Source organism: Monomorium pharaonis, chromosome 4 (genome assembly GCF_013373865.1).
Source record: "Monomorium pharaonis isolate MP-MQ-018 chromosome 4, ASM1337386v2, whole genome shotgun sequence".
In the NCBI taxonomy this organism is placed as follows: domain Eukaryota; kingdom Metazoa; phylum Arthropoda; class Insecta; order Hymenoptera; family Formicidae; genus Monomorium; species Monomorium pharaonis.
Window position 1 is genome coordinate 9,192,813 of NC_050470.1, and position 15,350 is coordinate 9,208,162.

The 15,350-nt window shown below is 40.2% G+C and overlaps 1 protein-coding gene across 2 annotated transcripts in view; it reads left to right on the forward strand.

The window, feature by feature from the left end:
• The first annotated feature begins 131 nt into the window (after positions 1–131).
• The window catches only part of LOC105831126 (heterogeneous nuclear ribonucleoprotein L), a 174,562-nt gene continuing 159,343 nt past the window's right edge, over positions 132–15,350 (forward strand). For both annotated transcript variants that reach the window (XM_036285302.1, XM_036285303.1), the window contains exon 1: positions 132–895. In XM_036285302.1, coding sequence (XP_036141195.1) covers positions 833–895 — 63 coding nt within the window. In that variant the 5' untranslated portion in view covers positions 132–832. The remainder of the gene's footprint in view (positions 896–15,350) is intronic.

Genomic DNA, 15,350 nt, shown 5'->3' on the forward strand with positions numbered 1-15,350 from the left:
AGATAAAATTTTTAACTCAGAAAAAAGTTAATAAAAATGTTAAGACTTATGTTTTAAAAATAACTAGTTAAAGTTGAAAATTAATTGATTTAAAATTAAAACTAAATTAAATTAAAAGTTAACTTTCTAACTCTCTATTATTAACATTCAACTTTTTAACTAGCTACCCAAACCTCGCAAATTATTATCCGAACTACTTGTACAACGCGCGCGTTTGAAAGAAAACTATTGGAGTAAACCATAGAGATACATGGGTGACGACACGCATATGGAAACGGTGGGCCCTCTCATGAAAATACATTCGAGTCGCGGCCGCCAATCGGAGCGAGCGGCACGGGCCAATCGGAGCGCGATACTCCGCGAGGTTTGGCGCGCAGAACGGCGGTGGCCGAGTGCGTTCCGGCGCCACCGGTAGGGCGCGTCGCGGTAGCCGGTTACCAGTTCGCACCAAGCGTTGACGTTTCTGCGGCGAGATCCAGTTTCCTTTAAGCCGCTCTCGCGTGTTTGTCTGTTCTCGTCGCGTCGTGCGTCCTACCGATTATATTATTTTCTCCTCCTCCCCCCTTCCCCGTCCGCGTACACGAGATCGGTCGTTACGTACGGTGCTGGAGGTATCCGCGGGCGATATACACAACACGCTCGTGTCGTCGTCGTCGTCGTCGTCATCGTTGCCGTCGTTTGTCGCCGTCGTCGTCGTCATCGCCGCCGCCGCCGCCGCCGCCGCCGCCGTCGTCGTCGTCGCTCTCGCTTTCGCTGTCGCCGTCGCCGTCGCCGTCGTGCAGCGCCTGAGTGCCCCGTTACAAACGCATCGGCCGGTGTTCAACAACGGAGGATGGCATTCAACGGAGACGGTCCGCACTCGAAGAGGCAGCGGCTCGAGGAATCCGGACACAGGGTGAGTAGCGTGCGTGCGCCGACGATTATTGTCGCGCGTCGCGTCCGCGTCCACGACGCTGCTGCTGCTCCTCCTCGTCGCGTCCGTCCGGCACCGCGCTCGACGGCCGCGGGGAGGAGGAAAGCGCGTCGCCATTTATCGGCTTAATGCTCGCGGGGGCACGGCGCGCGCGACGCGCGCGTGTGTGTGTCTCTCTCGCCGAGTGTTTCGTGAGAGAGTTTCGTAGGAGACGCGCGCGCGGGGCGCCATTTACCCCGCGGGTCCCGACCGTGCGACGATGCCCGACGTACGTGCGTCGGGACGCGCGCGTCGCCGGCTCGAGGAGCGAAAAGGCAAATCGTTCCGCGCTCGGCTATCGGTCGCTCCGCCGAGCGTGAGTATCCCCGACGCCCCCCCCTTTGCTTCTCCCCCTCCCCCCTCTCCTCCCTCCTCCCGTCGCTCCCCTCTCCCGACCCTGTTCCCCGCTACGAAAGACGCGGGGCCCGTACGCGTAAAATGTCCGTCGTTCAAAAAAACTCGCGGGAATTTCTCTCCCGCTTCCGAGGGCCGCGCCGAGGAAAGACAGCCGGCGGGTCTACTCCGTTTTTGTATTTTTAATGATGGAAAGGTCACCCGGCTCGAAATTAGCAACTTTTAGTGCATTGGTGAATTTTTTAAAAGTTTGAATCGCACCGCGGCGTTTTGAAAGGCGGCGAACTTCACTCTCGCGTAACTCGGCTCTCTTCTCCCACGTATTATCGGTACGTTTCAATTGCGATGCAACGTCTCGCCGACGACGTGTCGCGGGTTTCGAAATTCTAACGCCGCGCTGCCCACGGCGTAGAGTTCCCTTATCGTAATTATGGCACACTTTTTCCGCGTAGGCGAGCATTTATCGACCCGTAAAACGGGGAGCTACACATGTGTAACTCCCAACGAACTGTATTAATCCGTAGTAGTCGATTTCCTTTCGTTGACTTGGAGATGCTCACTTTTTTTTACTCGCGCCACTTTTTTTTTAAATCAACGGGGCGTTCCACTTGAAGTTTGGCGCGAGCGAGGAAATTTTAGCGCGGCGACGAAGAATACAGACTTTGTTTTCCCAATATCAGTGGATTCATCGAGGCCTCGTCTCCTCGACGTTGCGCTCACGAAAATCGAAAATTACATTTCGATTTTTGAATGACGGTTGAAGTAACAAATAGAGGTTTGCTTGGGTTTTCGCATTATTAACGTTGAAATAATTAATCACTTTGAAGAGAAGGCGCAATGAATGCAAGAGAAATGCGTGCGGCCGCCGATACATTTTCTAATTACACTGTTAAGCATAGTGTTAAATTTTACTCAATTGAGTCATTTTAAACGATTAGGTTGCCACTGCTTCTACCTAATAAGAAAGTTAAATTAAAAAAAATTAACGATGTATTGAGTGAGTATTTACTCAATATTAGTCTAATTAACTACTTTATTTAATCAAATTAATCAAATATTGAATAGGAGCAATGGCGACTCAATGGAAATTAACAGTGTAATTTTCGCGTTGCTTATTGCAATAACGGGACGAAAACGCTCTGAAAACGCGGCAGGGAAACGATCTCGCACAAACTTGATGGAAAACCGAGGATTCCGTTGTCAAAAGTCATGATCGGCAAACGGAGAGCAACTTTTGCGCGCCGTACGGTGGCGCATCTATTCAATTTTCATCTTATCTAAAAGATACATACGTGCATACACGTATAAAGCACGTCGGGTTCTTGCCGCACATTCTTTTATTCATGGATTCCCTTACGAACTCCCCTAAAGTCGAGTTTCCTTTAAAAAATGAAGTTTTACGCAAGTTGCACGAGTAGCAAACGACGAAGAACAATAAACCGTTTGCGAAAATCGAGCTCTTAAAATGCGCAAACAGCGAAATCTCTCTCAATTAACTTTCGTTAAACGCGAAAAGAACGGATCGATTCTTGCTGTCGAAAAATTGGATTTCATTTTGATCGAAAATTACAAAATTATCGTATTATGAATTTAGGACGACATCTTTTCGATAAATGTCAAATAATAACAGAACGTATATAATTAAGTTTGTATGTCGCTCGTATCTCAATTTAAAGTGCAGCATATTATATGCGACAGAGATGACGAAATTACATATATATAAAATAATGTGCAAGACCAGGTTGACTCTGAGCCGAGTGCATCGGAAAGTTAATTATATCCGTATTTGTTATGCACATGCGTTCGTATTTCGATATTACGTGAAATATGCAATGGCGCGGTCCACCTTGTTTATTTCCCCGGTTCGTTATGCAGGTAACGAACAGAATAATGCACGTCTGCTTCTACGTCTCTTGTTGTTCAGTCTCGTCGAAGTACCTAAAAATTATCGAAATATTAATCTGATCATTCAATTACACGTAAATCCGCTATTACGTATTTTGCATAAATATGCGCATGAGTGTGTTCAGCGAGCCACGTGAGCACGGTTGAAAAATTTGTATTAAATTTAACACATATCGCATGTTTTAAACGATTCACAGAAATTTTTTTTTTTTTGTTAATTTAACATATTGAGCATATGTTAAATAGCAACATAAATATTATGTTATATTTTAACACAAAGATAAATGTAAATTTTACTTGACATAATTTTTATGCAGTAATTTAATGAGAAAATTATGCATAGCAACACATACAACATGTTATTTTAATATTATTATAGTGTTACAGAAACATATATCACGAGATCACGTCGAGAAATAACAGTCATTCTTATATCATAGAATAAACTCTACATTTGTTTTTAATTTTAACAAATAACTTCTGTCACTGATAACAAGTGTAAATTAAAAAATGCACATAGTGTTACTTTTATACTTTTTTTCAGTCATTCTGATAATTTAACACTTTGCTCGAATTAACATAACAGCAACATATTAAAATAACAAATGTCTTAAATGTTAACATAAAACTTTTCAACAAGGATCTATTTTAGCATAAATACAAAATGTTGTTTACTGAACGATTCAATTATGAGTACATCTCTCGGGCTTGTGGGACTTGATTTCACGTGTCAATAGCGTTAACCGCGATTCACCGAGTGACTCCGAAATATTTCGTGTTTTCGCACACGCGTGACTCGGGTGAATTCCACGGTGGAATTTTCAGGAGGGGGCACAGTCGCATCGCGATCTGTTATTCAGCCGATGCTCCCTCTGACAATGGTGGAATCGCGTTATCTTTGACGCTAACGACGATGAGCGACGTGAGGATAATGATACGTATGTGCAAAACAAAGTTTGCGCGCGCGCGCTTTGCGGTCGATAATTCCAGGCGCATTATCAGCGCGCGCGACGCGCGGCATTGCGACGGACGTTCGTTCTCTCGAGATAACCGCGAGGTATCGACGAAAAACGGGGTCGTATATCAGCCAACCTGGAGAATTCCACTTTTGTTAAGTTTCTTAATCTTAGCATGAGCACACGTACTTGATTTATAGTTTTATCAATTTTCTCTACCACTTATTATATTTTGTGAAGTCGGTCGTCGGTTTGACTTTGGCGAAGTTCATGACTGAGTTCTCCATTTATCTCTTGTATTTGTCGATAATTATAAAGAGTTTATGTATTCTATCATCTTTCTTGTCGTTTCGTAGAGCGCACAGAAAGAACACTATTAAACATTGATAGTCAAATGGAAACCTATTAAAACTCATTCTATTTAATAATTTAATAAAATAATGGTTTCAAATTATATTCTTTATATGTGAAACAATGATAATCTTTCTTATATATAGTTTAATCTTTCTTAAAAAATTTGATAATAATTATGTACATAGGTATAATATAAATGTAGATAAGATATAACATATATAAAAAATAATCTTAAATTTCAGCAAAAGTATTATATTTTATTTCCATATTTTAATAGTTACCCAAAGAGTATAATATGCTTTTTGATAGTATTAAAAAATTCTAATTCTTGAAGATGTTATTTTCTGTTATTCGTTCCCTTCACAACTCATGGAAATTAATTGAATATTTTTATTATCGTATATTTATAAATGAAACTACACAAAATTTTCTCATGTGAATTGTGTCCGTTTAATGTAAAATTTTATTTCAATATTTATTATTTAAAAAACAAGAATATTTTAAAAACAAGTTTAAATGTTCCTTTTTTTTTGCACTTGTTTAATAAATTTATTCTTTGCTTCCCGACAACGTACACCCGGTCACTGAAAGCTTGCAACACTATTTTTTGATAGGTTTAGGAAACGCAGCCCTGTGAAACGTCCGAACGTAATTGGTTAGGTCCATAAGAAAAAACCAATTACGTGGTGAACAGATCGTGCGTTTCGAAACTCGTCAAAAAAAAGTGTTGCACACTTTTAGCAACCGATTGTACGCATCCGCTGATGTCTCCTCCATTTTTACTTTATAATGCGATTCACGAACCCGTTAGGATGCATAAGGGAGCACAAGAAGGGATTCACCCCTTTAACGCGACCCTACCTCGTCGCCATCGGATTTCGAGGAGTGCGTCCGTTCTCGTCGGTGCAACAACTAGCCGTACTCGACTAGTAATCAAATCGAGTTCACGATCGGGTTGCGCGAATCAACTTTCGTTCGCGCGCCGTTACCGGCACGCCGTACACAAAGTTGATAGACCTTTTACGTCGCAGTGAGTGTGCATACATTCGTATTACCTACACAGATCAAAACGTAGTAACGTACACCGAAAAAAAAGAAGACGAAGAAAATAGAGATATCATCGCGCACACGCTTATCGTGAAATTTAACGATGGTTGTGCCACACTTAAGATACCCATCGTACGTTTTCACGCGGTGGATTAATAGCCCGATATAAATGTTTGGCTTACAACGGTGCATCGAGAAAGGTTCTCGAAACAGTGAAACATTGTTTTGCGTGTTAGACCCGAGTGTTAACGTCCAATACGTTTAATCCAGCGATAAACCAACTTTTACTTTTTCGCAGTTTGCATTCCGAAGGAAGATAGACCTCTCTTGTCCCCAGGGGACAATATACGCAGACCGCGTAAATCGAAATATTATTAAAGGGCTTATTATACAAACTAGATCGCTTACGGAAGCTTAAGATAATGCGCCGTAGTTCGCCACAACATAACTTTAAACATAAAGGTATCGTAACGGCGGCGTATCAAGGCAAGATTACGGACTTGCATAAATGTATTAGATTACTAACTTCTCGGCACACCTAGCGGGATCAACGCGGATTTGCAAACCATTTTGTCTATTTGGCGCTTTCCAATGAACTTCTCGTTCCGTAATCTCGTTTGTTCGTTTTTTTTTTTCACAAAACAAAAACTAAATATTCTTTGTAATCTTGAGTTCTTCAAATTTATCGTTCATCTCTAGCTCGATATTAAATTAAAAAATACACATTTTGAATGAAATACCTTTTGATCAGAAATCTCTGCTAAAATTCTTATACAACTTTGTCAATGATCATTCGTCGAACTTGTTCCATCTACATCTCTTTAATCAAGAATCTCGATAATCCGTGAGAATGACGCAATTTAGCATTTCTCACTGACGTAACACGATACCGCGTTGTCGGCCGGTGTTTCGATCGTTAGTCGATGACTTCGCGGGTACATTGCCAAGTAATCAAGGTCATTGCCATTATCGCGCGATCTTTCTCGCGTACCGTTACCACCATCGATAATCCCTGGGAAGAGTCGCGTTTGATGCAATAGCACATGGCACGTAACGTCTTATGCATGTGCATATCCCTGATAAGTTGAGTGCGCCGACGTGTTGTTACGCGTATTGGTTTATTGACTTGCGGCTTTCTGGTGTCATTCTCCCATCCCTAGAATTCTCATTTAATTCTGTGAATATTGTAGCTCTTGAATATTTAAAGAAAGAAACAATGGCTGATAGTCAAAAGAGAAGGTTTATATTATAATATATGAAAAGAAAATAAGTTTGCTTTTCTGTTGCAGTCCTTTGTTTTCGATAAATCCCGCATTTGCATCTCACTCTAATCAAACACGGATTGGTGATTTGCTAACCAAATATTTTATCGCCACTAAAATTCTAATGGATCTGAAAGTGTCGTTTCTGCTCGTAAACGTGTCAATGGGAATGTAGAGTACAGTTTAACGATATCGCTGGACCAATGACATCGCTGCAATCAACATTTGCACGTGTTTAAAAATGGCTTGGGAATCGCTGGATTAAATCAGATTCTCCATAGTCAAATAACGCAATACGAAAATACGGACACGGAATAACGTCTCTCGGTGTCGTTGTCTGCACTGCTTATTAATATTTCATCCTACCTGATATCGAAGTTATAATCCGCCCGGCATATGGGTTGACATACCATTAGTATTCCTACGTGAATAATTTATCAGGCGGTTGGAAAAATAGAAAGAATAATGTATCGGGACGAGTAGCGCACGAGTACTGCCGAGAAAGAAGGCACAAAGCCTTTCCATTCCCTCCGGTTATTCTCCACGTTTTACCAAATTTTCTTATAGAGATGCACGTCTATATTTAAATATTGATGCCGTTCTATAAACATTTATTTTCGCTCAGCAAAAATATTTTCGTTTCCCAAAATTGTGACGCCAGCCCGATAAAATTCTCGCATTCCCTTCGATATCCTTATACCTATCTGGGAAAAAAAAAAGAGTGGCGAATAAATATTTGCCATGGCGTCCTTCTCCGGGAGAAGATTTGATGTCGATCGTACCTTGCGGGACACACGGAGACTCGCAGTGCTAGCACAATCGGACGTAAGTAGATCGCGAAGGCAAATTTACCTGCTCGAAAGCCTGAAACCTTGGTATAAACTTCCACGGTGGCAAATCGATTCTCTTGTTTAAACACTTGTTTAAACTTACACTGCACTTCATGCACTGCACCATTTTCATCTTTAACCCGAAATAAAATAATAATGCATCCAATTTTTATTATTTGCTTTATACGATATAATATTTTATATAATATTTTATATGATATTTTTATACACAGTAAAATATTTGTGTTAAATTTAACAGATGCCACCTGTTCCAAAGGGTCCACAGAAAATTTTTTGTTAATTCAACATATTAAGTATATGTTAAATACCAACATAAATATTGTGCTATATTTTAACATAAAAATAAATGTAAATTTTATAATTTGACATAATTTTTGTAATACGTAAAGTAAACAAGATCGATTTTAACGTAAATACAAAATGTTTTTTTTTTTACTGTGTACGATTGTACGATAATTTTTATACGGTCTCTAATATATTTTTTTAATGTGTTTTTAATTTTGCGACTAGATGTCATTGGTTTCTCAAATTACGTAAACGTAATTAATGGAATTATTCGCACTTAAAAGTCTGTATTCGACAATCGATATAAATTGTTGAAAATTACGGCTTGTCAAATGCATATAAAATTGTATCTTTGCACACAGGTTGTCATGTTAAGATAGTCGACCTCGCCGCGTGCTTTCGATCACTCAACTTTTTTTTTCCCCTGATGAAGAACCACTTGACAAATGTATGACGGAAGCATAAATTTTCTATACGCCGTGACACGTGTGTACGTGTGTGTGTGTATATATTTGTAGCGTGTAGTCACGATATTTCTCTGAAGCGAAATCCGCCCCCGCTCGCGCGAGCTTCGCAGCGCCACCCAGCTTTTGCGAACGACGTCATACGGTAGGAGTTGCATTTCGTGTATGTAGTCGCAACTTTTCCAGCTGTCTGCGCCGCTCCTCGTATCATTTTACCTATTCGTCGCATATACAAAATGTTCCGGAGGAAATATGCTTCGGGCTCTCGCGCAGATTCGTGTATGAAGAACTCGAAAAAAAGTCGCCGAATCGATAGCAGACTCGCGTATCTCTGAATAATTTGCGCTCTTGAATTTCGTGTGAAAAGCGAGATTCAACTGAAGTTGTCTATTAAAAGGGATCTTGATCATTTATTTTGAAGTAATAATGTGTGTGATATTATTGCTTCAAAATTTCTTTCTCCATGTGTTCAGACGTAGAATTGTGATATATTAAATATCTTTTTTGAGATGTTACAATGTATTTATCATTCATAATTATTTTATTTTTTTAAGATTTATTAAAAATTTTAAATAATTAAGAGACGAGCAGTTTTGCAACTTCACGATATTTCCTATATCTTTTACTGTCTACAGAACAACGCGCAGACAGTATCAAAGCCCATCTTATTTTTGTTGTTCTATTTGGTTATCTAATCTTGCATATTCATTTTTTATTAAACGCAAAAGTTTCGTCAACAGCCAGTGTTGAATTCGGGGAACATGTATTACATTGCACATACAAAAATAAGCACGCGTACTTTTGATCTTATGTCAAAACTTCTATTTCTTCGTATAGTGGCTGCGTTTTTGCGTCCCGCGCGAACGAACGTGAACCGACCTCACACATTTGTCACCTTATGTTCGCGCCACCTTATCGAATGAATAAAAATACGATTATCCAATGGGAGGGTAACTGTATTTATCATCTGCTCTTCTCTCTACGTATAAGAGCGTTCGATATCTAAAAGTTCGCACACTTCTCTGCTCGAACGAATCACAGTGTCAGGTCAGGTCTATCAGGACAAAGTCACAAGTCACGCCGTCTCTCGGCGCTCGGCGGGTCACACTCTGTTCTTTCGTTCCGCAAACTCTTCTATGGTATGCCACGACGACCGAAATATCTTTCTAGTGTGGTCGCACACGTGTGTCCGGTGCGGTGCACAACCACGAGTCTATGCGCGCAGTGTCCACTTCAAAGTAACGTTCGGAACACCGGTGCGCACTATGATGTATCACGTGGAAAGATCCCGATATGCCGTCTTCGTCCGTGGTGAATGTTTGAAATCGGAGTACACGGAGCGAGTCGCCTTTTTGCTCTTTCCTCTGCGCATTCTCTCGGTTTGCTCTCTCGTTAATCTGCGACGTGGCGTGGCGCACCGCTGGATACTTCTGCGATGGTGCGCGGTTAATTCCCGTGCACATTAATTCGCCACGGTTGCGAGGCAACAAACGTTACATGTTGCCTCTAAACGGCCCACGTTGTCGCTAATGACAGGATAGAATTTAATTACGAAAATATAATGGCGTTGTTAGTAATCATCATTGACGGGAATTAATTTTTATCCTGCCACTCTTCTTTCTTTTTCTAATTCTTCGCATAAAGAGGTTTGTTTGTCAAGTCATTTGACTAAAAAATATCATTTGATTTCGAATTTATATTCAGATTAACTTTAAAACAAATTATCGACAGCTCTGCTACATTGAGAGAAAGAAATAATTGCAGTAACCATAATATTATAATTTATAGTCATTTTTTTGGACCTAACCATATTTTTATAGTTTTTAACAATATAAATGATTAGTTTGTTTAAACTATTAAAGTTCTTTATAATTATACACTGAGAAAAAAATGCGATATTTGCGACTATAATTGCATAGTGAAAATTGTATCATTTTTATAGTAATTGTTACTATAATATTGGTAATAATAATCGTATGTTTAAAGTTAATAATGTTTAATAATGACTGTTTTATGATAAAACTTAGTACATTACAATCTATTTTGGTCATGGCAACCATATCATAAATTGCATAAATACCAATATTATGATTGAAAATTTTAATATAGTTTAAACATACTATAATTTATATCTATTGTCGAATAACTACAAAAATATAGTTGAGTCTAAAAATGACTATAAATTATAGTAATATTATGCAACTATATTTTTTTTTGTGCAATATTGGTATATGCAACTTATAATATGCACAGAGAAAATTTTTTCTTAAAATTTACTCTCAAAATCTGCTAATTATGGGATAATAAAATTCCTCGAGGTCACACATTCTCCCACAATTACCAAATTTTGAGGGTAAATTTTGAAAAAAGATTTTCTCTATGTGGTTACCAAAATGGAGATTGTAAAATAAGTATAAATATCACAATTATTACCTATATTACGGTAATAATTACTATAAAATGATATTTCTGACTATAATTATTTACTATGGAATTATAGTCGCAAAAATATCACATCTTTTTTTAAGCGTAAATTACGTATGTGATTTATCCGTACTCATAGTAATTCGTATGCATAATGTTTGGCCAACGGTTCTCCCGATGTTATGACTTTCACACACGGCGAAGACGCGCAAACAATGCGCCGTGCAGTAATCGAAATGATACGTCACGCGCGGGGTTCTCTCGAGAGATTAATAGAGTATCCGTCGGCTGCGAAGGGGCGACAAATTTCCCACCACGTGGAAGTAATCTCGCGTCCTCCCGGAGAGCTGCGAGCGGTCCAATAAATCCCTAGCCTACTACCTCGTCTCAACCGGAACATCGCATTCGACGAACTCCTCGTACCTCGGAATTGCAAATGAACGATGACTCGGAGAGTGCACGCCGCGCGCGCAAACTCTCCGTTTTCTCTCCGGCGCGACGCAAACGCCGGCTTTCATCCTGCTTCGTTAGGCGAATGTTTCCCGCATGACTGCCGACGGGATAAGAAAGGGGTAATCTGGCTTTCCTCACGTTTCTTTCGCTTATGGGTCCCGCGTTGCCAACGGGAGCAGACGGAGAGGGACACGGGACCATGATAAGGCTTCGATTTATCTGTCTTTTCGTAAGAATGAGAAAAAATTACTGTTTGTTGTTCTCGAGAAGGGTTTAAATTATATCGAGGTTTCGCTTACACTAGAGATATTACATGTTTTATAACGTGGTAATAAGTTTGCGCAAGCTGTGTAGGAAGCTGCTGCGGTGGTCTTAAAGCCGATCCTACTGGCATGTTGCTCAGTCAGAGGTCTTTCTAATTACGGAGGGTTAATCTTTTGCGGGCGCATTATGTCTGAATGTAGGTCACGTTAACCGAGGGATTTGGACATAATATATATACTCCATGAAAGAACAGGAAATCTGATATTAGAACGGAATACCACGAGACTTAAGATTTATTTATAAATTTTATTTTAATAATCTTATTCAGAGAGAATATAAAAATGTGTTTTTTTTCCCCCGATATTTATAGCCGTAATGTTGCCGCGAGGAAATTGATTTATTCCGAGCGATACCTTTTCATATAATTTTCCGTGTAACGCCGCTGGCAATGCTGATTGGAAATCGTCGTTACAATTGCGCAAGATTCTAAATACGTTATGTAAGATGGGAAGAGGAGCGCGCATCGGCAAGCTGAAATCATCACACTTTCGCGCGAATCGCGTGTGTATGGATCGCGTTCGGGCACGCTATTTCGAGGCGGAAGTACGCATATTTTTTCGCACGCGCCTTGCCTACCTTTATTTCGGTATTTACGCTGCCCGAAATAACCGCACCGAAATAAAGTCACTCACCCTCGTTAACGAACCGCGCCTTTCAGAACCAGTTCTTTAAAAACCCCGGCATTACGCAACGGTGTATAATCGCCGAAAATCCGTCCGTGTGCCACCTTTTTGCCTATGTTAAGAAAATTCCCGGCAATTAGGCGAAGGTAGGTGCCATTTTATTATTTCCAATTTCGGAAGCGTTAATTGAAGCAGAAGGGTCACTGGCGACTGTTAGTTATAACTCCCGACACTCTTTTGAATAATTGTCGACCCTCATGCCGCACGGTCGATTCATCATTTCTTGTCGAAACATTTTACAACGTATTGAATTTTTTCCCCTTTTATCTCTTTTATAATGCGCACGTGGATCTTCCGCGCGTTCTCCAATCCGGATGAAGCGGCTTTTAACAATCGAGACTGAGCTTCGAAATCGATTGTGATACGCGCGCGCGACGCAGCGGATATTTTTTACGTCGCTATCTACGCAGAGAGAGAGATAGTGAAACGCGAGCCAGATGTCCGTTTGTAATCAATAAAGGCGCGCAAACTAGCGGCGATGTGGCAGCGGGAATTTTAATCGCGCGCGGGACGAGGTGTTTCCGCATGCGAATATCGCGCTCCACCGCCCGTCGCGTTATTCGCGCGCATGCAAATCCGATTTTCCCGCACGTTCTACATTCTATCGCGCCTTCTTTTGATTTCGCGTCCCTGGGCGCGTTAGAATCAGACGCACGCCCGCAGCAACCTGATGCGTCTTTTCAAATTCACAACTGGATTAGCATATGCAAAGCTGAATTCCCCCAGAACAGGGTAGGGCGCATAGAGATGGGATATTTCCCACCTTGAAATCGCGTAATAATGTACGCCAGTTGTTTATCCGTACAAAGCCACCGGATTGAACATATCCTGACAGAGGAGGCCAATCGTGGCCGAAAGCAAGTCTGTTTACGTAGATTGTCAACACATTATCTCCTCTCGATTTTCTTTTGCAATTTCTTTTTCTGATAACTTTCACACGTGACCAAGTCGATGCACGTGAGATCGATTTGCACGTGTAGTTGGATGCCTTTGCGCTTAATGAGCTAACGGGTAAACTGCTTTGAGCGGTGTCACTATCGCATAAAGTTAACGAGATGGTGTATACCATGTACGATAACAAGATGTTGCCTTATTCTTTTTGTTTTTTTGATTTTATAACATAATTCCTTATGGTTGTAAGAAAGTCGAAAGCCCTTTGTTATAAGATCGGCTTTTCCTTTCGTCCGTTATGTATCGCCGAATAAGATTATTGTTGACAATAGTAAATATTCAATAGAGTTTGACAATACGTAATGGTTATTTTTTTTTAATGAGCAGTTTGTTGCGAAATTTAAACTATTAATTTTCAAAGTCGCAAATATTGACCATCATCTTATGAAATCGTACTTCAAATGACTTTATATTACATAATTAAAATTATTCTTACAGTAGAACTTTTTTTATTATCCGCGTGTTAAAAGTTAAGCTAAAATAATATTTATCTTGTAAGAAATTGTGTTTTAATTCGATTTGTTTCGGATGAAATTTTGTCGATTCGAGAAATCTCTCAATTTACGTATTTTTTATAACTTGCAGTTTTTGATATTTCGAGTTGCAATTTCGGAGAGAAATCGACTATTATAAAGACAATTCGAAGCCGCGCGTGTATGTGTATGTGTATGCCGATCATATCGCGTGTGCCGTATAATGTACCTTTTCGTTCAGAAATCCGCACCTGACGATAGGTGTTTCCGTTAACGTAAACGAGAAATTGCGTCCGCTCGCTTATCGTTTGTTCACTCGGCCGCGATATCTCTGTCATTCCGTCGGGCAGCATTGCCAGTTTCACGGAAATCGTCGTTTCAACTTTTATCATCGTTCTTATCACCGTCGCGAATAATTGAATTGATTTGAATCGATTACGCGCGTCCGCGAGATATATGTTATTTCTGCGCTGTCGTTATACGTGTGCGCCTCGAAAAGTCCCGCGCGATTTTCCCAGATGGTCCACAACTTAAAGTTAACTTAAACTTAATAACCTAAAGTTTAACACGAAACTCGCAGATTTGCGCGAAGCGTCTCGCCGTTGAATGTGTTGTTCTATCGCGGTTTGGAGTTTGATAAGGTTTTCATAAGCGAAAAGTTCTTGCTGGCTTTCCCCTTATTCATACCATTACAAAGAAATGTCTTTATTAATGGCGAGGGATGACGTGCTCCGCAACAAATGAATTAACGAAGGAGCACTTCATAAGATCGTAGGTATAACAATAAGAATCGGAAACAATAACTGAGTTACATTGCAGCGGACAAACGAGGTTTCATTAAAAAAGTTTTCGCTCCATTACTGTTTCCATTTTCATCAGTAAGGAAATATTATGGGGCACAGAGCCGACTACGCGGAACGTAAAAGCGGCGAATTGCAGTTACAAAGTAGTTTCAAGACAGGAACCCAATTTGCTAATAGCGTTTCATACGGTTTACTTTGATGCTTTGTCCTTTATCAATCTAATCCTCTTTAGTATCGAAACTAAACAAAACAGTCTTTGGACGAATAAGTCGTACGCTGAAGAAAAAAAAAAGAGTAATTGATTCGACAGAATGTCTCGTTGCGGTCTGCCAACAAAGGATATACTTAATATAACATTTCCTGTTGATGCAAGTACAACGGTCTCGACTGAATTATCATGTTGATATTGCAATACCATATATTTGTTGTATTGAGTATATCTTTTGTTGGCAGCCCGCAACGAGACATTTTGTTGAATCAATTATTTTTCTTCTTCAGTGTACGAGTAAATAAAAAAAAATATAGATTTCAGGATTAATTATAGTGATATAGATCGCGACCATTTTATTTATTCCACATTTGTTGGTACGTCTTTTCAGCTTTTCTCTCTCTCTCTCTCTCTCTTTCTTTTTCTTTCTCCTCAGCTTCCTGATGATTTGAAACCCGCGAAGCACGTCGTGTCATTGTGCAGGTATCTCATAGACGTGCGCAATTGGAAGTTGTGATTCGACAAGGATTCGCGACGAGAAATCGCGTTATCTTCGATATCTGATCCCAGCGCATCCCTCAAAATTGCTGCGAAAACTCGC